Source organism: Condylostylus longicornis, unplaced genomic scaffold, assembly GCF_029603195.1.
Source record: "Condylostylus longicornis isolate FDR11 unplaced genomic scaffold, ASM2960319v2 ptg000028l, whole genome shotgun sequence".
NCBI lineage: Eukaryota > Metazoa > Arthropoda > Insecta > Diptera > Dolichopodidae > Condylostylus > Condylostylus longicornis.
In genome coordinates this window covers 3,094,068-3,118,919 of record NW_026577997.1, presented here as the reverse complement: position 1 = coordinate 3,118,919, position 24,852 = coordinate 3,094,068, and the positions used below count along the sequence as shown (strand labels likewise).

The window sequence follows — 24,852 nt, the reverse complement described above, 5'->3', positions numbered from 1 at the left end:
TTTAATATCTTATCATTTTAATTCCACCAACTCAACTAAATTTTAAATCTAAAAGTATTTAAAAAAAAAATGATAACAAACGCTTCGTGATTTTAGCGTGAAATAAAGAAATTTAAATATAAGTAAAAAGTCCCTTAAGAGTATAAATGAATGCTTTTGTTTTTCAAGAACAGAAAACATTAAAATAAAGCACAACATCTTCCGAAATATCAAAAATGGTAATGGTTTATTTTTTTTTTCATTTTAATTTGATATTGTTGATAACAACAATAAAAATTATTTTTTTCACTACAACAATCATTTTTTCTAAATAATGTTCGAGAATTTATGAGTTCCCCCTCAACTATATACATAATCATTTTGATTTCTTATTGTTCTAATTATATATACATACATATATTTCCCACTTCTAATAATCGCTTTGGAAACAAAAAATCATCTTTTTAGTATCATATCATGGTCGTAGTCATGGTACCAATGATTTTTAAGGCGGCTTAATTTAAAAATTTTGCATATATAAAATGATAAATCCGGTGGGACATGTAGTGTTACCATCAGTTTGATTTTGAAAGAAAGCAGAGAATATTTTTGATCAAATAAATTCAAGAATATTTATTCTAATAGTAAGGACTTTTACTTAAAGATTGAGATTTCCTCATAAATTCTCCCTTATGTTATAGGACAAAAATGAAAAATTCATAAAACTTGCCTATTACAATTGCACGTTATTCCAATTATTAAAGACATTTTGAAGTAAATCACTCTTATAAATTAAATTTAAAAACTAATCATTATATAATTTTTCTATATACATTGTCTACTTGCATTTCTTTCTATATTTTATTTAAATTAATTTAATTATATTTATAATTAATTAGTTCATGTTTGTTTTTGAAAAAATTCTCAACATAATATTCGCGATTCCAACTCAAAATCATATTGAAACTAAATTATTAACTCATAAATATTAACCGCAACGTTCCAAAAACATTAAAATAAATTTTAAATAATTTATTTTCTTAAATTTCCACTGAAAAAGAAAAAACGCAAAAAATTTTGAATTATTAATTATTTAGAATTTTTTTCTGAAATCGATTAATATTTTATAAATTTATTTCTGGCAAAATATAAGCATAATCTTATTAAATTATACATTGGTTTAAAAAATTAATGAAATATTTACTTTGTTATTTTCAGAAACAAATCATTTTTCTAATTAAATAGAGATTTTGGGAGAGGAAACGTTTCAATTAATAAATGTATAATAAAATATTATTAATTTTAATAAATAAAAGTAAATAATAGCGACAATATTGTCTCAATCTCAATATGTTTGGAATTGATTTATTTTCCAAAACTAAGCGCGTGATATTTTTTTTTTTAAATAAAATATACAAGCTCATATTCTTAAATATTTTGACACCAACATGCGTAACTAATTTGTAGAAAGAAAGAAATCGTCCTTCATTTAATTATAACTGAAATATATAGATAAAGAAAAAAATTATGCCCATTTGGCGTCATTCTCATTAACCCATTGATTTCTTAAAAAAATTTAAACACAAACTTCCTGAATATATTTAAATTATCAATTAATAGCACAGAACAGAATTGCATATGATATGCTCTACTCTGCAAGCAACCTTTAATTTTCTCACATAAATTTTCTTACAATCGCTTACTTATCTATACTTTTTTGCAATCGTCTTTTAGAAATGTGCTTGTTCACATCCCATAAGATAAATCTTATAACTTATTTATTTAATTTTTTTTTTTATCTTATTTATAGCCCTTCTGATAATTTATAATTTAAATGAATTCTGTATTTTAAGGAGAAAGAATAAAAAAAAAACATACTTATAGATATTTCATAGAAGCGGAAATACTATAGAATACACCAGAATGGGTAGCACCTATACAAAGTCTTAAAATCGATAAATTATTTATTATCATAAATACCTTGTCATATAAACGTTTACTGTTATTTTCGGTTAGGTTATAAATTCTAAATTATTATACAAGTGAAATAATAGAAGTCATGATGATGATGATGATTATGATTATGATAGTGATGAAAAGTGATTAGAGACTGAATAATAAATTCCAAAAAACAAAAAATTTCTATGAATATTACACACCATATACTCTGGAAGCAAGGTATTGTGAATAGATAATAAAAAAATTATAATGAAAAAGAGAAATAATACAAAAGGAAATTTCTTCTCTTCAATTTTTTTTTAAATTTGCAATATTGTTCATTTCGTATGTTTTAAAAATTATTAAAATTTTAATAAAAAGCTAACTTCTTTCACCTTGGCATTGAATAACGATATATACTCCAAGTTATATTTTCATTTGAAAACCTCACGTCCTCAATTTTAAAGGGATTAAGAAAAAACTCTGCTGAAATTATTATTTTGCATGAAATTGTAGCAACGCTCTTTCTTAAGATTGCATGAATTGAACGAAATTCTAAGTTTTCACAGCTGACAACATATTCAAATGCGTTAGGGACTCTTATAGAAACGAAATTTATACATAGTTTTAATGATTTAAAATTAAAATTTTCAATTTTTATTTAAGAATAACCCTGTAAGCAAAAAATATTAAGGTCATTATTAATATCGCAATTAAGCATTTTTTTTTTTTTTGGAATTAATGAGTTTTCTATCGAATGACAACATAAAGTAGGCCTGGCCTGTATAAAAACAAATATTCTGTTTTATTTTTAGTACTTCAAGCTTAAAATTATCTTTTTTTTGTATAACAAATTTTGAATAGAGAATACAATACAGACTGAAAGGAAAATTTTTGAGCTTTTTCAAGATTTTCTGAATAACAAGCCTGTTTCAACTGGCAAACAAGCTAGTGAGCAAGCAATAACAAGTGGACGAACACGATTTGATAAATAAATTTTATTCAGATAACCAAATGTATAGATAAACCAAATTTCTATTTTTATTTTAATAAATTTAAATTTATTTTATATAAAAAAAAATTGTAAAATTAAAATTGATTGGATTTTATTTTTAATTTTTTTTTCTTCAACTTTGTGTAATGGCAAATAAATTAGCAAGATAAAAAGAAATAAATATAAAAAAATATTTTATTACCAATTTTTAAAATAGCAATTTTTCCTTTGTTTTGTAATAAAAAAAGACCAATATTTGATTTTAAGTTAAAATAATTATTTGATTGGATTTTAAATATTTAAAATTTATTTATCTTTGTATTTAATGCTTTTACCATTATTTTATACATAATATACATTGTATGTATGTATATATGCATGTAATTATAGCACTTATTGCGTGAATGCGCGGCGGTAACAAGCCTACTACTATGAGATGCTTCAGAAGACGCTTTGTTACTCTTGTTTTTTACGATGGAATTCTCGAGGCTTGAGGTAGCTGCAATATTGCAATTTTCCAGGGATCTAGATATACATATAGTTCTAATGTATAGTTGGGATGGAAATTGCAAAATGTCCTATGGATCGACTTGAGAACAGCCTAAGGGAATCGGTTTCCCTACGGGAGAAAAGAAAAATTTTAATATAAATGCAATTTTAAAAACAAATAATTTAATTTCAATAACTAGTCCATTAATCTAAAGCTATTCCTATAATTTAAATCGTAAAAATAATAATGAAGAAGATGAAATTTTTGAATTCTATGAAAATATAATATTGGTTTTTGCAAAACTGATTATAAATTATTAATTAAATCTAAATTTAAATTCATCACTTCACTATTTACCAAGTTAGTCACAAAAAAAAAGTGATTTCCCATTCAAGTTATCCTTATATATTTAAATCGGCCTACACTTTTTAAAATAAAAAAGGAATTAAAATTATTTATTTTGATTTTTTTTGAAAAAATCTCTTTCACATCTCTAAAAATTGAGATTAATGAATTTATTGAAAGTTAAGAATTTTATTAAATAGAAAAACACCTCCTTTTTTTCCCTGAATTTCCCCTATATATGCATTATTATATTTTCCAACGTTTTCTAGAAAAAAAAAAACTCAGTGAATGAAACAAAAATTTAAATTTTTTTACCTTCAAATTGTAAGTAAATCACAATTGGAAAATTTTCAAAAAAGAATAAAACAAAATTTTATAAAAAAAAAATAAAGCTTTTGTGTAATCTCACGCAGTGCTATAATAAAAATAAATTATAATTTTTGAATTTTCAATTCACCGCTGAGAATTATAGGGAATCCCTGAATCGTTTGAATGAAAAAATCATTAAAAATTTTACAAAAATGGAAGTTTTTTACGTTATGTACAACGTAATGTATAGAAGTGTGTTACGTAGGAAGTTAATTCAAGGTTTATTTTAACAAAAAGTAAATTCCATATAAAAAATAAAAAAAAAAAAAATATTAAAATGTAGAACCAATTATATAAATAAATTAAGTTTTTTCATCCCTTCCGCATATATGTACTTATTTTTGTGATCTGTTAGTATGAGAAATCTTTCCAGTAGAAGTAGGTTTTTTGTCTTTCTATATTAATATTTTGGTAATTTGGTAAAATTAATCAAAATGTATAAATCCGTTCACTAGGGTTGTAAAGATTGTAAAATATAAGAGAACCTATTACGGCTATAGGTCATATTTTCAGAAACTCCGTTCTTTTGTGAATCAATGCTCCACTCCGCAAAATATGTTAGAAAACTCATACAAATCTCTCCAAGAAATAAACGTCCAGATTCGACTTCTTCAAATAACTTTTGAGTTTACAATTTCAGTCAGAACTCTGCAGAGATTCTTACAATCTCACATGAATATTACTTCCTGACGTATGATACAAAAAGAAATAATTCAATTTCAATGTTTTTAAAAAAATATATGCTAAGAAAACCTCACACTTAAAATCCGTTCCTAGCATATAGACCAATATAAAAATATTTAATTTTAGTTGTATAACCAATGTACTCCAAGTTTTTAATATATTAAGCCTTTAGCCTTATCTTCTTTTAGATCAAATTAAATAATTTTAAATATTTTTCTTCAATTATAAGTAGTTGGGGTTAGAATGAAATTAATGTTCTTTTAAAATTGTTAATAGTTTTTTTTTTTTTAAGAAATATCGCAAAGCATATTTTTCTATGTTGTGTTTAAATCCTTTTTGTTTCCTCTTTTTTTTTCAATATGTATAATGATGTATAAAAATAAATGATAAAAATTCGTGACTATTATAAAATTTTCATAGAAAATTTTGAATCACATTATCTCCACATTATCTTCACATTACTATAACTATGTATATCTTCGAATCCTTAAATATAAACTTAAATTCCGTAATAAAATTTGTTAAGATTATAAAAAAAAAACTAATAAATTCCTTAAATTTATTTTAAAATCTGATTGCTCCGTTAAATTTTGATTGCGATTTGTTTTTTTTTTGAAAATTATAACATTTTTATATTCCTGGATCATTTATTTTAAATATAAGTGGGGAAAAAAAATCATGTAAAATTTAAAACCTTAATAAATCGTGATTATCATGAAATCGAATTCAAAAATTTAACTTAAACCTAAAAATTCAATCATAACATTGATTATTATAAAACAAAATATTGTCAGAATTTCCTTATAATTTCCAAATAGCGTCTTGAATGTATAAACATTTAATTAAATTTTAACTTTTTGATAGTGTGTTTTTATAAATTTCGAGTCATTGTTTCAAATTAGTATTCACAATCACATTTTTATCCATCTCATCTAAAATAAAACATGCCATCTGTCTTATCCAATATATCTTGCTTCAAATTCCACATTAGTTTTTTACTTTTCGCATGCAACCAAAATTTCTTACCGCAGATCTACAATATTAAAAATATTTAAAAATATTAAATTAAAATTAAATAAAAAAAACATTTTATTTTAATTCTTTTTTTTTTCTAAAACAGTTCATCTGAAAAATTGAAATATTTAAATAAAAATATATTTTCTAAAGTAAAAAATTTATATTTTATTATATTTTTGTGTATAAGTTTGCAGCTGTAAACAATGCCATAATAAATAGCTTTTCATATATGTTCAGTTTTTTATTTCCGTTCCCATAACATTTTGCTATTATTTTATACATATGTATATGGAGTCCCCTGTGTTATTTTTTAATTTCCTTCCGAATCATTTCTTTTGCTCTTTTGCTTTTATTTTAAATATTCAAAACAGTTTTCTTTTATCAAAAGAAAAATACATAATAGTATTGTATGTATTTTGATAGTGTTTATGTACATATCAAAATATAAAAGTGAACATGTCCTTTTAATATCAATCGTTTTTATCATTTTACAAAGGATATACAAAATATAAAATGTCAGCAGGATATTATACTTTTATTATTGGTACACAGAATCAACAGAACCAAGATAATATTTTATTTTGAATTTCAAAAAATAAAAATGAAAATATTAAAAATCAAGAAATATTTTAGAATTGCTACAGTAAAACCAAAATTTTATTATTAAGGTAATTTATTGAAATATGCTGTGGTACTTTAGCAAACTGATAGTTTGCATATAATACATATAAAATTTTACAATTTTAAAAATTTTATTTTATTTAACACAAAATGTATATTTAAACTTTAAACTTTTGATACTGTATTTCACTTCGGATAACAAAATATACGTTTCATATTATAGAAAAGACAATAGTATTAAACTATTCAACAAAGCATTCTATTCACAGTATGAAATTTGAATACGTAAAAATTTTAATTCAAATTCCAATTATTTTGAAAATTCTATCTAATAACATTATTTTTCATCTTGCTCACATGTTGCTTCTGAAAATTTCAAATTGTATTTTAAAATAAATCATACAATATAAACCCCATGTACAAGTATAATATTTTTAGCATGAATTGACGGAAATTAAATGAAATTAACGCAAATCGCGTTAATTTTTCATGCTGATGGAAAACAAAGTTATTTTGTATATGTAAAAGAATTTTAAATCAAAATAATTCCGATTATCTAAATGATTGTAAACATATTATAATAACTATAATTATACTCCTGTATATAATAAAGAATATAAACTGTATTGAATTTTATAATACAAACTGCGCCATTCAAAATTAGAAAATCAATTCTAATAGGAAAAAATTAGATAACTTGAAAAGGAAATATAGATTTTCCTGTTATTTTTTAAATAAGAAGGAAATTAAATTTTACTATGTTTTTGATACAAATTGTATATAAACAATAATTTTAAATTTAAAATTGGATTTAGAGTACTTATTATTGATTAAATTTGTTGGTTATTATATTATATTTTTTAGTAGATCACACAATTTTTTGTTTAAAACTAATATTTAACACAGCTCAAATGATAATAATACGGTTAATGACTGAGGTCAAAGTAGTTCCTAAATAATATTCATGGAAATATTAAAGACAAAATTTTTGAAAATGTTTTTCAAAATGTTACAATGAGCTTTTAAAAATATTAGTATTATATTTTATATTAAAGTGTTTTAAAATTCTTTTGTTTTGAAATATACTATGTCCATATAATTGGCATTCCTTATGCAATTCAAATACACCAAGCTCTCATTTACTTTTGCAAATAAATGACTCTATTTTGCATAACATATTTGAAAATTTCATGATATCAAGAATACAAAAACATAAAGTACATAATTTATTACATTGTTATACTAATTTTAAATACATTCTAGTAAAATATACAAATAAAATAGAAGAACCACACCCAAAATTTGTTCATATAAGAATATTTTATTACCCTAAAAGAATATTGACACCATTTTAAATTTTTTCAAATAAACTCCCAGTTTTAGATTCTTACTATATATACTCTAAGTAAATGCATTTATTATTATTCTCTAAGTAAATACATTATATTATATTCCTTTGGGGTAGAGACCATAAGTCTCTATATTTGTACATATTGAAAAAACCCTTTTAGATTACTTATCATATCCATAATCATCTTAAGAAATAATTTTTTAATCAAGGGAGTTTTCTTAATTCACAATGATGGAAAAAAAAAACAGTATTATGTGATAAAGGTGATTTATATATGTATTACTAAAATCCCATCATGTTCAATTTAATTCTCATGACTTTGTTTTCTTCTTCTTCATCATCTTCAAAAACAACAGGAATATTTAAAAACAAAAATGCATTTCAAGTTAATTTAAATTTATGTAAAGGGTGTTCTTATTCTACATTGTATACTTTATTGATTTATTTTTTCATCTTTTCTAAAAGTTGAATAAAGTTTTGTTAAAAATTTCAAAAAAAAGATTACTAAAATTCATTTAACTTAACCAAGACGAATATCCTTATTTGAAACTTTAAATCTAAAAAAGATATAAATTGAATTAAGTTTTTTGCTTTTTTTTAATGCGATCATGTTGAATATTAGTTTAAATAAGCATAACTGCTATAATAATAATTATAAGTAACTATTTTTACTATATAGTATGGTGTTTTAAAATTTTAAAAGCTTCTACAAAAAATAACAAGGATTTATTTGTATACTTTATGGCACTTGATTATATTAAATGCAAGTTGTTTTTTAAGTGATAGATATTTTCTGTACATCTCTTTAAAAATTACTTAAACAAAATTAAAAGTGATCTCTTAATCCTTTTATGTATTCCAATCGATATTTCATGAATTGGTCAACAAATACTATAATTATGGTCTAGTGCTAGTCTTTTTCTGACAATCTCATTGTATTTTCAATGAGCTTTTGTATTATTCACATTAAGAAAAGGATTGAAATTTGGGTTGTAGAATAATCGAAACCGATTGAAATAATTAAATATTAAAGTTACGTTCTTCCAAATCCTTTAGGGTTTATTTATGTAGTTTCTTCCAAGTCTCTTTTGTTCAATACTGAAGTCTTCAACCAAAAAAGCCGACAAATATATACATGTACATAACATACCTACATACCTAAAAAAATATATTTACTTATCTACTAAAACACCAATATTCCCAGAATTCTCCCGTGTTCATTTCTTCAAACTACTGCTCAATACTTCAAGCCCTCTGTTCATTATGTATCTTGCCTTCAATACTAGATCCATATCATTTCTTATTCTTTCTTCTTGAATATTATTAATTATTATTTCTTAATTCTTACAGAAATATTTTTTAATTATTTACACAAATATATTCAAAATTCAACCATGTTCACTCCAGCACCACGAAATGTCAAATGTATAAATATATTTCAAAAACAGCTGAGCATAAGTAATTATTACAAATAAATTGTATACGGAATAGAATTAGCAACATTTAATTAACTTCATTTTTCAACCAACAATATTTATAAAATCAACAATATTTATAAAATTCAATTTTTCGATATAACACACTAAGTGCATCACTAACATTTGAATCGATTCTGCTACAGCAGAATTCAAATATATTTTCAGCAACAGAAAGAATAATGATAGCTACACAACAAACATAAATCATCAATAAAACGCAACACCCATTTGCCCGAATTTTAGTTTGTTATTAAAAGTTCAGAACATTATGCAATTTTCCGTATTATTTACTCTTTGTACGAAAATCTCTTCAGCTAACTGGCTAACAGATTAGCTAAATTTACTAGTTACCGGCTACGCGGATATTTATAAATTCTACTCTAAGTAGACACCCCTATCGTTATGCAATTGAAAAGATTCAAAAGTTCATATAAAATAAATAAATGTCACATTTATTTTTTTATACCGAAGGTTTTTACTTAAAATCTTGAAGTAAATAAGAATTTCTATTAAAACTTTTTTTTTTTGCGGTTTTCTACTAAATGTTATCATTTTGCATTAAAATGCAACTCAATAACATCACATCGTTAAAATCACGTAGGAACGTTTTTCTACTGCATCGCTTGGTATATTATTCTGATGCAATATTAAAAAATAATATAAAGAAGAAAAATAAAGTGTATATAAAATAATATAATCCGAAATAAAATAAAGAAAAAAAGTTTGGTTTTTAAGGATAAACATAAGTATAACAGGATCATAAACGTGGCAATATTAAGAGTTCTTTTTTTCCCTTCACTTTCACCCTTTCGCGATTCCATCTTTTTTTCTTTTAAAGCTGTCCTAGAATATCCTTGAATATTTAAAATGTTAGAATAAGTTGAAAAGAGAAAGATTTATATTGCATAATAGTTACTTACTTATTTTTTAATTCATAAAATTCAAGATTTCTGGTTGTGTGGTTCTTAATACAAATTATATACACTCTCTTTTTTTTTTGTGGTTCACTTATCTACCACACAAACATTACAGCAGGAGTGTAAAAAGTTATTTGCTCTTTGTTTCTTCTTTTTTTGTTTAAAAGGATTTAGTTTACTAAACTGACATAATATACAAAGTTTATTATCCTCCTGATGCAAGTACCCTAAGAATATTAATTTCGTTATCAAATTGAAATGACTTTCAAAATTCAAACGATAAATAAATAAGCTAGCAAAGTTAGAGAAAAAACCATTGAATTTTATGTGTGCACATCAATTCTTAACTTCTATACATATGTATGTATATCTTTCACTAAATCGTAATGCTTTTTACTTACTTGAAATTCTGTTTTGCAATTATGGTTCGAATCATCTTTCAATCCAATGTTTACTATATTAATAAATTCCTAAATCAAGCCTCAATTTTAATCAATCAACTCAATCAACTTGTCAACCTTATAATTCGTAACTTTTAAGTGTATTGAAAGATAAGTGTTCATTTTACTTAATTCTTTACACACGGAAAATGAAAAGCTCCACATCCATATCCTGATTTTCAATACTATAATTTTCCTGTCATTTCTCTTACAATTTCAATTTAATTTTTTGGAAATTTGATTCGTTTCACAATCTTGTTTCAACAAAACAAAAAAGTTGCTGAAAAATTAAAAATGTCATTTCTTATTTTTAAAATAAATGTCTTTTCTACTATTTTATACAAAGACGCCTTCCAAAATTAAAATTTTATAACAAAAATGAACGATGTGTAATATTAAATAACATTTTAGAATGACTGAAATTGTAAAGACATAAAAGAATTTAAATTTTGATGAATTGTTTTCAAAAACCATTTTGCGATTATGCGAACATTAAATGGGAATAATTAAATAAAATCATTATGATAAATTGACTATAAAATATTGGAGAAAATACAAAAAAAAATACAAAAAGAAAATTTTTCCATTTAATTCCCAGCAGAATTTTAAAAGAAAAAGTGTCTACAAGAATAAAATTCCAAAAAAAATGAAATGAAATGTGACATTGGGGATTCATTTTTCACTACAGAGGAATGGGGGATTAATATACTTTACAAAGTCTTTCAACAATTCAGATGATTGAACATTTAAGTACTTATTAATGTTTGAAAATTCTGTGATTCGTAGACATCCTTAAGCATAAAGTCCATTTTTTTAATGAAAATCGAATGAAAATTCTTGTTTTTCAAATATTTTAAACAAGAGTTAAGCATTAGTTCCTATAGAATATGACATAGTTAATCAAATTAAATTTTGATAATTCAGTTTTAACTAATTTGATTTAATATGAAATATTTATAAGGCCTTTAGTGTACATTACAATATTGCTAAAAAAAATACAAATATTTTGTATATCAAATATTAAATGGCTGTACTTATTAATCTAATCGAAATATACAACATCTAAAATATATTATAAGAAACATTTTATAATTTTTATAACATTTTAAAAGAAATACAACATTAACAATTTAAGTATAATTTTTTTTTTTTGGTTTTTTTCATGGGCTTCATGGGCAATAAACTTAATGCATTAGAAATAATTTTCGTTCCACAATTTTAATATTTTTCTTTAAAAATGTTGAAAATTTTTTTTAATATAATAAATGTTCCATAAATTTTTCTATAATAATATAAAAAAAAACTCGATTTTTGTCCTAATAACAATGAAAATATTATATCATAATTTTTTAAACATCTATCAAATATTAAAAAATATATAGGACTCATATTATAAAAATGGAAGGACATTTGTGATAAAAACAGGGTGTCCGAACAGTACTCACGCCGTAGAGTGATCGAATCAAATCCAGACGAACAATTCTATGAGTTTTAAAACTAGATGGTTCTCTATATTTCCGAAATATCAATAAAAATTTAAAAAAATTGTAGATGATTTTCACAAATTCTAACATAGAGGTCACATAATTCCAGAAAGAGAGCTTAAGAAACAAAATGTCTGTTGATATTTCAAGCTCATCTGGAGCCATTCCATCGCCCTACTGCGTGAGTACTGTTGAGTCTAGGGTACCCTACATTATCTAAAAAAAAATCAACCACTTTTTGTTTTGAAAAAATTATTAAAAAATTTTCCATAATCGTACATATATAAGATATTTAAAATTAGAAATATATGTATAAAATTGAATCAAGCAATAATGATTAAATTTTTATGGCCTTTTAAAATTAAAATTAATAATATAGAAAATTATTACATTGCAAACACGTAATTTTTTCTCATAATATTTTGTATTAAATGAAAAGTAAAGGCTCTCATAAATTGTATAATGGTTTTACATTTAAATTTATAACAAATCGAGTAACCAATGTATAGAAACTGAAATGTATAATTTTGATACAGGCAAATACGATATATAGTATATCTTAAAATTGAAAATATGAGTCTTAAAAGATATCCTTATAACACTTATACTCTAAGCATATTTTATATTGCCATTTTCTTAGCTTATTACTACCAAACGAATCAAATCAATCTTCAAATATAATTTATGCAAGAAATTTTTTTTTTAATTTTTTAATATTATTATTGATTTTTTCTAATTTTTATAATAAAATTTGAGGATTAAATTAAAAAATTTGTTAATCAAAGTCGTAATTTTTATATTAAGCTTTAATAACAGAATATTTTAATATATTTTTCACATCTTCTTTTATATAATAAATAATTATATTGCATCAAATTATTAATATAAAGGTGGTGAAATGAAAAATTAATATTAATTTGTAATTATTTTTGGTTAAATAAGTCAAATATTTATTTACTTAATTTATTAAATTTATATCATAAGCACATCTATAAAAGGAAATACAAATTTTTTATGACTTCCTCAATTTATTTATAGCTACTATTACATTAAAAAATGTTTAAAATTTAATCTAATTTAAAAATTATTACTTATTTCATTAAAATTACCTATAAAATCATAAACGTAATATAAAAAATAATGATATTTATGTATATATATAATTTTTTGAAGTATTTTAAAGATTTAAACAATTTTTTATACGATTTTCAGTATATTTGCCCAAAATGTTATAAATTTTTAATCAATTGTATATTTGATTTTAAATAAAAATAATATATTAACATATTTTTGCATCAATAAATAAGAAAATTGAATTTTTAATTATTTAAATATATTGACAACTTTTCCATTTCTATGATCGAGAAATTCCAAAGAACACATTATTACACAAATAAAGTTAATAAATTAGCAAATAACATACTTAAATATCAAAAATAATATTTTCAAATTGCAAATTAGCAAATTTTTTTCTACCCGCATAAACAACTTTTAAATTTAATTCAATAATAATTTTTATTTTAAATATAATTATAATATTCATTCAAAATACTTATTTTTACAATTCATATTTTCATATTTGATAGATTTTAAAAATAAATGTAAAATATAAAATTAAATACTTAATTCCTAATAGATCAAAAGAACCCACGCATTATTTCGAATTTTAATTAGTTAAATTTTAATTCAATACCAAAAAAACGTATTGAATTTTTGAAATATAAAAAGAATTTAATAATATAATATAATTTATATTGTAGGTTTTAACATTTTATAATAATTTTTGCAATGCATTTACATCATTTTACAAATTATAAAAATGAAATTTCATTTGAATTAAAATAAATATTATAAAGAGATTAATAAATAAAGTTGTTGAATGAATTAAGTACAAAAAATCTATAAAAAAAACTTAAATTAACAATAATTATATAATTTATAATTATCGAATACAGTAGATATATGCATTATTTATATATGCTGACACTAACTACAAATTATTTCATACTCCTTTAAGTCATTATTTTTATAAAATCTAGCTTAATAATAATTTTCAGATAACCTGGTGGAATATATTTCGATGATCGAGCATCGAAATAACAAGCTTATACCTTTAGTAAATTTTATAGGATATAAATAACTTATATAAACTACTCATTTAATATACAATTTTGTTTTATATGAAAACAGAGCTGACTACTTTATTATACAATTACTATCTACAATTAAAACTACAATTATTAGTGGGACACTGTATTATTATGCAATTACTTACAATAATATCTATCAATAAAATTTTAAAAATTATATATGTAAATATTATATAATTACATATTTTTGAATTCTAGTAATCAGCAATAAATAGATGAAAATATTTCTCAATAAATTACAATTGCAATCAACTATTTCATTTCATTACAAGAACATATTTATAGTAATTTTCAATTAAAAATTTAATCGGTTTTAACGACCAATAAATATTAATTTTCTTATTTAATTAGTATATATTAATTATAATTCAAAACTTGATATTATCTACAAAGAATGGTTGCAATCTTATGTCTGGCTGCATTTTATAAATTACATAATGCTTGTGAGTTGCTCTTAATATATAATATGGATTTCTTAATTTGTTCTCAGCTTCTCAGCAATCGTATTGAAAAAACAGATATTTTTTCCATTCCACAAAAATAAATTGCCTCTCACTTTGGTAATTTAATACGAGTTATTATGTTCTATGTCCCGAATAATTTGAATGTTGTTCTAAATAATTTGAATACATTTGTTCTTCACCTTATCCACACCAATTTATAATTCATATAGATTTCTTTTTTGATATAAAATGATTGCCATTAGCATCTGCTCATTTATTAATATTATAAATTTTTAACCATCAGCTATTTATAAAATGGAAAAGCATATTAGCTACTTATTCAGCAGAATTTTTTGTGTGTCAAATATGAAAATAAAATAAAATTTATAATGAACAATTAGTATAATTAATATTATTTTTACATATTATATAAATTTTTATTTAAATTTTTAATTAAATATATAAAAAAATCAACCAATTATTAACATTACTAATGATTTTTTTTAAATTTACAAATTTATTTTCAGATTATTTTGGTGCTAAAATCATTAGAATTGTACAATAATTCATTATTTGCAGTAATATGTCAAATAACTGCACATGTACTGGCGTATACGAATTCATGTGTTAATCCAATTTTATATGCGTTTCTATCAGATAATTTTCGTAAGGCATTTAGAAAAGTAAGTATAAATTCAATTAAATTTTTTTATTTAACTAAAATTAATTATTCAAAAATCTTAATACTATGAAGATTACAAAAAGAAATGAATTATCTTTATACTGAAACATAATTGAAATTATGTTAATTAGTCTAATCCAAAGAATTATTAAAAACTAAAATACAAAGACAAGTACTTCCCATTTTGAAAAACTAAATAAAATCATATTTATTTATAAGAGTATAATTCAAAAATAACCAAGTACTTTTCATGTGTAACTAAATTTTATAATTTTATCAAAATCTCTACATCTCTACATCATCTACAATCATTTTATTTTTTTTAATACTACATTAATCACTTAAATAATTTTAACGTAATTAAATAAATATTACAAAAAAATTTATAAGAAAAGATTAATTTGCTTAAAACAGTGACAGGTTGCGGCTATCAAAAGATTCCCAGGCCAGGTAGACCCGTTATGATACCGCTGGATCACCATATCCCCACTCTCTCTTAAACCAACCAGAGTCCTTTATTAACTGACTTAAATCTCTGTCATTAACATTTTCCAGGTTTGTAACTTGCAAAAACAAATTCAACCGAAGTAATCTTCGACTTCTCAATCCCAAAGCTGGCATGAGCACATAAGAAAAACGCTAAAATAAAACAGATTATAATAATTTACATTTAATTTTTTCTTAAATATTTAAAAATTAAAACTAAATTATTTTTATTTTTAATTTCACAAATATTATTATTTAAAACAACAAGTACAATTAAAAATCACCTAATAACACTTTAATTAACACGCAATCTTATGCTGTAAATTTAATTTATATGAATTAAAAAAATTCATAATATTTTATTCTAATAAATTTATTTTAATAATTGTTTTATAAAACTAAATTATAAATTCCTGGAAAATAGGAAACATAATTAATTTGAATAATGTTTAATTTTTAAAGAATATCCTTTTTAACCTCAAGAGTAAAAAGTCCTCCAAGCCAAAACAAAACAAAAATCCAGTGTTACTCTCATATTCTCAAGATAAAAAATAAAAGCAGAAAACTGATTATTGTCTAAATTGTCAAATGTACCATATACAAAACTCTAAACATTCCTATTTAATTAAGAGTCCTTTTCATCAAAGATTATATACAATTATAATGAACCAAATCCTAAAGAACAAAATTCACCCAATGGGCATTTTAGAAAAAAAAAAATACTTAAATAATAAGAGGCAATAAACGAGAAATCCTGTTAAAGAAAAAATTAAAATTTAACTGAAGTAGAAAATATTTTCTAAAAATTTATGCTTTTATCAACAATTCTTTTCTATAATCCTTAAAATTATGTTACAAAATACTCTAAAATATTAATGTACATATATACAAACTGTGTACAAACACTAAATTTAATGAAAACACTGGTTACCATAAACCATGAAAAAGTTTATTTTACATTTTTTTTTTCATTTTATGAAACACTTTGCGTTGGTTTTTTACTGGCGTTTCACTCTTGTTTCAAAAAAAACTTTTCTTTACTAGTTGTTCTAATAAAAAATGAACTTTATTATTATTTTCCTTCATTTTTTTTTATTTATTTTTTCTCTCACAGCAATTTTACCATTTAACAGAAATTTCATTTACTTATAATTTTTTTAAGTACTTCTAAACAACCCAAAATAACAAACAAATTCAGAAAATTATAAAAATATCAAAAAAAGAAAAATCAACTCAAGTCTAAATACACGAAAAACAATCTATACAAAAGAATGCAAAAAGGAACGAAAGAAAAAACGGTTCTACAAAATTAACTAAATACTCAGTTCCTGTTCTTTTTCTTTAAATATGAAATGGTATATAGGCAAAAAAAGAAAAAAAAGGAATTTTAAGAAAGTATCCTTGTTTGTTATATATAGGCATTATCTAATATGCTTGAATATTTGAAAAAAGTTGAAAATGTTTTATATACTTTTGATATTTCTAACATAATATTTTAAGAGATTCCTTGCCATTTGTGCTATGTTTCGAAAATAAATTTTATTGGAAATGTACTCAATTAAAACTATTAATTCGCTGCTCGGTTGACGTTCAAAACAGGCTCGGTTGACATTCCAAATTATAATTTTCAAATTTTGTATGATAAACTCCTGTAAAACGATGTAATTTCCTTTTGACATATATATTAACAATGCGATTGATACAAATTTATTAAAAGTTTTACCTCAAAGTTCTGCAAATTAATTATTCGATATTTAAATATTAAGTAAATTGCCTTTTAATCTGTTAATTTATCCTAGATTTTATTAATTTTCAATATTCTTTAACTTAAATATATATTTATAAAAAGAGAATGTGCTGTTTTAAACTAAAATTTTAGAATTTCTTAAAGAAAAGCAACAAATTACAAAGAATTAGTGTATTTTTTTTTTTGCCTAAGAGAAAGTGTTGAAAACAAATCTTAAAATGTTCATGTAATTGTAACCAAAATTCACAAAATGAATAATTAATTTAAAGAAAGTTTTACAAATTGGTTAAGATAGACACACAAAACTGTTTTTTTTTATAACACTCATACTAATATTATATATAATTAAAGGACTGAAAATTTTCATAATATCGTTTGAAAAAGGATTATCAAGAATTTTATTGTTATCAAATTTTTTTTTGATTTATTTTTTGTTCTTGCCATCGAAAATATTTTACTTAAGAAGTTTCGTACATAAATTATACATGGCAAGTTGTTCAAATCCGCAGCAACTTGTACAATTAAATGTTGTAAAAGTTGTATGCGATGGAAAAATTTCTATTATAATATAATTTATATATTTACTTAACAGACATTGATAATGAATCATAAATTGTCAAGATGAAATCTTTGATTTCTTACATTTCATTTCTTTTATTACTATTTCGAGCCATAAAACAGAATACGTATCTTAAATATTTAAATTTTTCGACGAATGCTAAACAAAATTAAACCCAAAATTTAAATTCAATTTTTAATTAATAACTTTTTCAAATTTTTTCTCAATTTTATGAAATTAATAATATTGAATTTCGCACGAAAAGTGTGCACTTTTTAAATATTTTTGACCTTATTAAAAGGTTTTTGGTACAATAAGTGCTTATTAAAAATAAAAAATCAATTTTTTTTTATAAAAAACACAATTAATAGTGTTTATTAACCCTTTTTGAAAATTAAATGTTCACATATAATTGTAAAAATAAAATATTTTTTATTTATAAAAATATTAATAAGGTATTTTTGTTTTTTCTTTTTTTATTGTTTAAAAATACAAAATGCTTATTTAGTTTATTTGGCCCCTTTATATGTTCAAGATCCCTTTTATTCAAAATCTCTTATATATACCCTATAACTATTGTAAAATATCCTTAAAATATATAAAAAAAATATAATATGTATGTATAAGAAACTTTAAGGGTTTATGTAATACTCATTTTTATGCACAATTTTTTGTTCTTTTTAGCAAGTTTTCTCTATCATTTTTATTTCATCAACAACTTTAAATTTATCTTAAATCTTAAATGCAATCATCAACCACATTACATAATTTTTTCATTATATTCTTTGTTCTTTTTCTGTTTTTCGAAATGGAAATTTGAAATTTTCTCTAAAAAATTTTAAAATATGCATTTATACAATGTTCACGAGTATGTATAATGAGCGCAGAATATATGAATAATACATGAAATAAACCAACCACCAATCAACCCACTGAATTTAAAAATTACATGTTATTTGGAAAATGCATTTTTTTTTTTAAGTTTTTTAATAAAATTGTATAGATATGTATATATATTTTTTTTAAATTTAAACTTTTTAATTTTCTAAAACATTAATTTTTGATAAAAAAACCAAATTTCATTCTGTATATGAAAGAATAAAATTTTCTCAACTAAAATATTTCGTTTATTTTAGTTTTTTTTTTTGACATGGAATATGATTGATATTTTAATTATGCAAAAAAATAATCGTGCATTGGCGTCTTTAAATTATTCACTGAATCCATATAGAAAAAAAAAAATTAAATGAAAATTTCACTTGTAAGTGATCTCATGTTGAAATGCAAATGAATTTTTAAATTAAAATAAATTTTTACATAAACTAGTTACGCAATGAATCCTTGACATAAAATAATCTTGTTAAATAATTCTGATATTTTAAATTTAAAAAAAACGAAGAACACTACTAACGCAACATTACTATTAAGAGTGAGTAGGTAATACTAAACAAATTTTACATAATAAAATAATGATAAACTCTGACTAAATACCACTTGCAATAGAGTATTAAACCCCTTAAGTGATCACTATAATTTTGGAAATTAACCAAACTCAAATACCTATTCATATTAAACCTTCTATTATATTATATATATATATATATATTAAACTACATTATTCACTTAACCTAAATAAAAATCCTAACTCCTTAAATACAACGTATACAAGTGTATGCACATAAAGTACATGTATAATAAAATATAAAAGATTTTTCATCTAATGCACTTAACATACACCTACATTATTTTACTACAATTGTATAATAAATCACAATATAAATTTTATTATCATATTAAAATTATGCTCTTAAACTTTATTTTATACTTAAGTATAATTTTTGCTTATCTTACTAAATATACATATGTATGTATATAAGAATCTAAAACTTGTTCAGTTTAATTTAAGGATTTTATAATATTATAACAAATGTCATATAATAATATTTTGCTTTTTGAAATATGTTATACCAAAATAATCAACAAGTACATAAAACTGTAATAACATACTTGAAACGGATAATCTGATTTTATATTATTTTTTTGATCTTATATTATTATATGTATAATAATTGAAATATGTACTCATATATTTTCAATTATTTATTTAAAATGCATATTTTTGAAAAGTTATTTGGTATAAGTATTTTTCATTTCATTTGCAAATATATAAGTTCCATTATACTAAATTATTATTCAAAATACCCGCATATACTATTTATATCATATGTATAAGCAAAATTTTGAATTTGTGCATGAAATGTAATAATTGAATTGGTGCTGTTTGCATCAAATATAACTCAATTTATATATCTACAACAAACAACATAACACAAATTTCAAAAACTTAACAGAAAATAATTAACGCACGAGTATCATCATACATCAAAATCTACAAGGGTACAGCTGTTGGATTTATCCACCTAAAATAAATTTATTTTTTTACAAGTATACTTATTTAGAAAAATTCATTATAATTACAAATTTGTTATGTAGCTTCATTCAGCGTCCCAATAAACAAGGTAGCGCAAGATCTTCATCATGCATGAACTATTGAGCCTCATCACTTAAAATAAACAAATACAAATTTTATACATTACAAACTCTTCAATTGTTAATAAAGTGTTAGAACATACAAACTCTTCAATTGTTAATAAATTTGAAATTTTTAAGCAAGACAAAAATGAAAATCAATCGAATTTTTTCATCTCACCCCAGTTTACTTACCAAAGGGAGCCTGGCAATCAACATTAACTGAAAACTAGCCCAATTGTCGTCAGTTGAGTCTGAAAGGTCTTAGAACGACGACAAAATAACAACTTTATTTTAATTTTTTTGGTTCCAAATTCACTTAATCAATTTATATTGTACAAAAAACACTACTTCCTTATTTAAATTTTAAGATTTTTTTTAAATTTCCGCTCTTGAACATAAATATTCTAATTGGTTTTAAAAAATTAATTGAATTAATATTTGACATTCACCTTAACACCACTAACTAATCTCGCATTCAATGACAAATGACAATTTGTATAAGTGTTTCCATGAAGATATAAAAAAGAGATTAAAGAATAAAAACATTTTTCTAAGTCCATGTAGTAAATTAAAATTGTGTCAATGTAATCAAGCTCTAAATTCATTAAATATTTCAGAATCTTTTTCAGATTCGCAAAGCAATATTATTTTAATTATTAAATTTCATTGCAGCTGCAGCTGCAACTAGATTTTAGTGAACCTTTTTTATCTCTACATAATAGTGACGACCCAATGAATCCAACTTAAACGAACCTGTTAATAGAATCGCTCCTATATTAAAAACTTTCTATAAAAAAAATTTTGAAAAATAGTCTTCCAACCCTTCATTTCTTTTTCATTTTGGTTTTGGATTTTTTTGTTTTCCACATAGGTAATTATTGTAGAATAGATAGTGAATGGATAGTGAAAACAATAAAATTCTATAAAAGAATACACGACAACACAATCATTGTTCAGTTAGAGAATCCTTTAAATAAAACAATGGAGTTTATTTTTAAGCTATCTTAATTCAACAAACGGTATCGTATTATAATACTACCAATTATGTTTGTATATACATATATAAATAAATATACATACATATATTTCTTTATAATTACTTAAGATATAACAAAAATATATTTTCATTTCCAAGGATGTCTTCTTGCAACATTTTTAAAAAAAATTATTTTTGTTTTCTATACTTTTGAAACAATAGAATTATTTTTAGGTGAAAAAAAAGACTCATTTGCTGTGTAAAAAATTTTTTCAAAAAAAAAAGTGTCATAGAGCTATTGTATGACTTTATGTCAAGATAAAATTCACAAACACACCTACTTATTTAAAATAACAATAAAGAAATAAAAAAATTTTTAATATTCGGAAGCAATTTACCATTAGATTACTGTTAATTTCATACAGAATACTTTAAAGAAAAAAACTAAAGGTACAAAAAAAAAAATCTTAAAATGTTTTAAGAGGAAAATTTTCATTGTATTTTCGTTTCTTCCAGCTTTCTTATTCTTTTATTATTTTTACTTATTAAGATATTTTTTTTTAATATTAAGCACTTTCTAAAGCATGCACAAGGATTTTATATACCGGATAAGAAAATTGAAAAATGCTATTATATAAGAAATTGAGATACCTATGCTTAATTTTTTTAAAAATTTATTTTCAAATTTACAATAAGAATAGAACTATATTGTAATAAAATTTTCATTGTGAATTCTAATCGGTATTCCAAATTATCATTTGGATACCGATTAGAAATAAAATCAAATCAAGATCATCAATTTAAGGCATAGGAGAGGCCAATGTTGAGTTGAGAAATTGTATCCTGAAATAAAGTTAACTATCAAGAAAGATATGCTATTCATGTTTATAGAAAACGAAGAAGAATCATTATCAAATATGGTAGACCACCAAAATCATCTGAAAAAAAGTTGTACTTCTCATCACAGAAGGTCACACTTCTTTGGGAGGAAAATATTTTTCAATTCTGAATTTTGAAATATTGAAAATAAATCTGATTGCTATATTACATTTGTTCATATAATTTCTTTGGATATCATTTTTTCCGAACTTATGATTTAATTTATAAATTATTTATTAAAAAATCAAAAATATTTTATTTATTATATAATTTTATTATTTCTTTTAAGGTTGTTTGGTGCGGTAGACCACCACCAATGGATTTAAGAAATCATCAATTAACAAAAACAACACGCACAACTGGTAATGGTACATCAAATATTGATATTCTATAATCTTCGGTTAATTGTACAAAACATTCCACAACAATAAGAATAGATGACCTCTGAAATTACAAATTAATTTACAAAATTAACATAATTCTTAAAATTATAAATCAATCAATAAAAAAATTTCATATGTTTCGTATATAATTTTTAATATCATTATAAAACAAAAATTAAAATAATTTAAATAAAATTTAAATTTAAAAAATTAAAATAAAAAATTTATTAAATAAAAAGTTTGACTAAAATTTTGTAATAGGAAAGCTAAAGAAATATAAATTTATGAACAAAATACTAACATATTTTAAGTAAATTAAATTAACAATAATATTTTTTAATATAAAAAAAACAGAAAGAAATCCTATATATAAATAAAATTAAAATGTAAAAAATAACAAAATTATATAAAATAATATATAAATAATAATGAATGTAAATAAAGACTAATTATATAATATAATTGTATTAAAATTAATTAAATTTAAATTAAAGACAGAAATGAAAAAAAGAAAACAAAACAATATGGACCATTAGTTTATACTGTAAAATAATTTTAAAAATAAAATTACAACTAAATTACAAAATTAATTTTGAGAAAATAGTGTAATAATAAGAAAATTTTAATTTAAAATAAAATTTAATAGTAAAAATTTAAAAAAAAATATTAGATTTAAAAAACAAATTCACCGAATATTTTTAATACATGGATAAGGAAATTTGTATAATCTAGGATAAAGAAATTTCATTTTATTTTAAAGGATTATTTTTATGTTTTACCATATTTACACTTAGAATCTATATGAAAGTAAATGACGTAAAAACAACTCATTACTACTTATAATAAAATCAAAGGTAAGTTGAATACATTTTTAAAACAAAAATATTTTTTATATTATAAACGTAATACTGAAAATAAATATTCTCAAAACGAAATTTTGCGGTAGTAAGGCAAAACAGTCAGAGAGTTATCAGCTCTTAAGTCTGATAATACACAATAATGCCGAAAACGGGTTTAAAATTGGGTAATGAATAATAAATTTTGCAATAATAGCAAAAAATTTTTTAATAAAAGCTAATCTAAACATATTTAAATTTCTAAATTCTTTTCAATTCAAATACTCCAAAAAAAACTCTTCTTGTTTACGAGATATTTTAAAAATATTTATTTGAGGGAAATAGAATTTTGGCACCATTTAAATCAATAAAAATAAGTTTGACAATTTAATTTGAAAAAAATTAAATTTAACTAAAATTACAAAAGAAAATTAATTCATTGTGATTTAAAAAGAACGAAAAAGAAAAAAAAACTAAAAATATTTACATTAATATGAGAAATTTTCTAAAATATATGTACAATACATATACATGTATATATATATTATGATAATATGCTAATAATATGAACTCAAATGTGAAAACGTTTATTTGACATAAAACTTAATTTGCAGAAGAATTTTGACTTTAAACATATAATTTATACACATGCATACATACATATATGACATATAAAGAAATCCGAACAATAAAACTTTTTTTAATCTTTTATTTAATTTTCCTCGTCTCCATGTACACATACATGCATATGTATATAATTTTGCTTTTTTTCAAATATTTTTTTTATTACAAAAACGATTAAAATTTAAATAAAAAATCTGAAAATCTCAAGAATTTTTTTTACCGTTATAATACCACCGTTGCCGTTGCCGTTGTCTTCGTCATCATACTCATCGCGCCATCGTCATCATTATCATTATATGTACCATATAATGGTTTGAAATTGAAAACTTAATCTTATTATAAATTTTAACCCGATTATACCTTATATACCTTATAAAATCCATATAAATCTATTAAAGAAGCATATGTATGTATGTGTTTATAAGTAAAATACACGTGTAAGATCTAC

The 24,852-nt window shown here is 22.1% G+C and overlaps 1 protein-coding gene across 1 annotated transcript in view; it reads left to right on the top strand.

Annotated features, from left to right (window-relative positions):
* Window positions 1–23,437, top strand: part of LOC129607674 (allatostatin-A receptor) — a 96,008-nt gene extending 72,571 nt beyond the window's left edge. Inside the window, exons 6-7 of the mRNA XM_055518826.1 lie at window positions 15,228–15,383; window positions 22,851–23,437. Of these exons, the coding sequence (XP_055374801.1) occupies window positions 15,228–15,383; window positions 22,851–22,955 (261 nt within the window). The 3' untranslated portion in view covers window positions 22,956–23,437. The remainder of the gene's footprint in view (window positions 1–15,227; window positions 15,384–22,850) is intronic.
* Window positions 23,438–24,852: the final 1,415 nt, after the last annotated feature.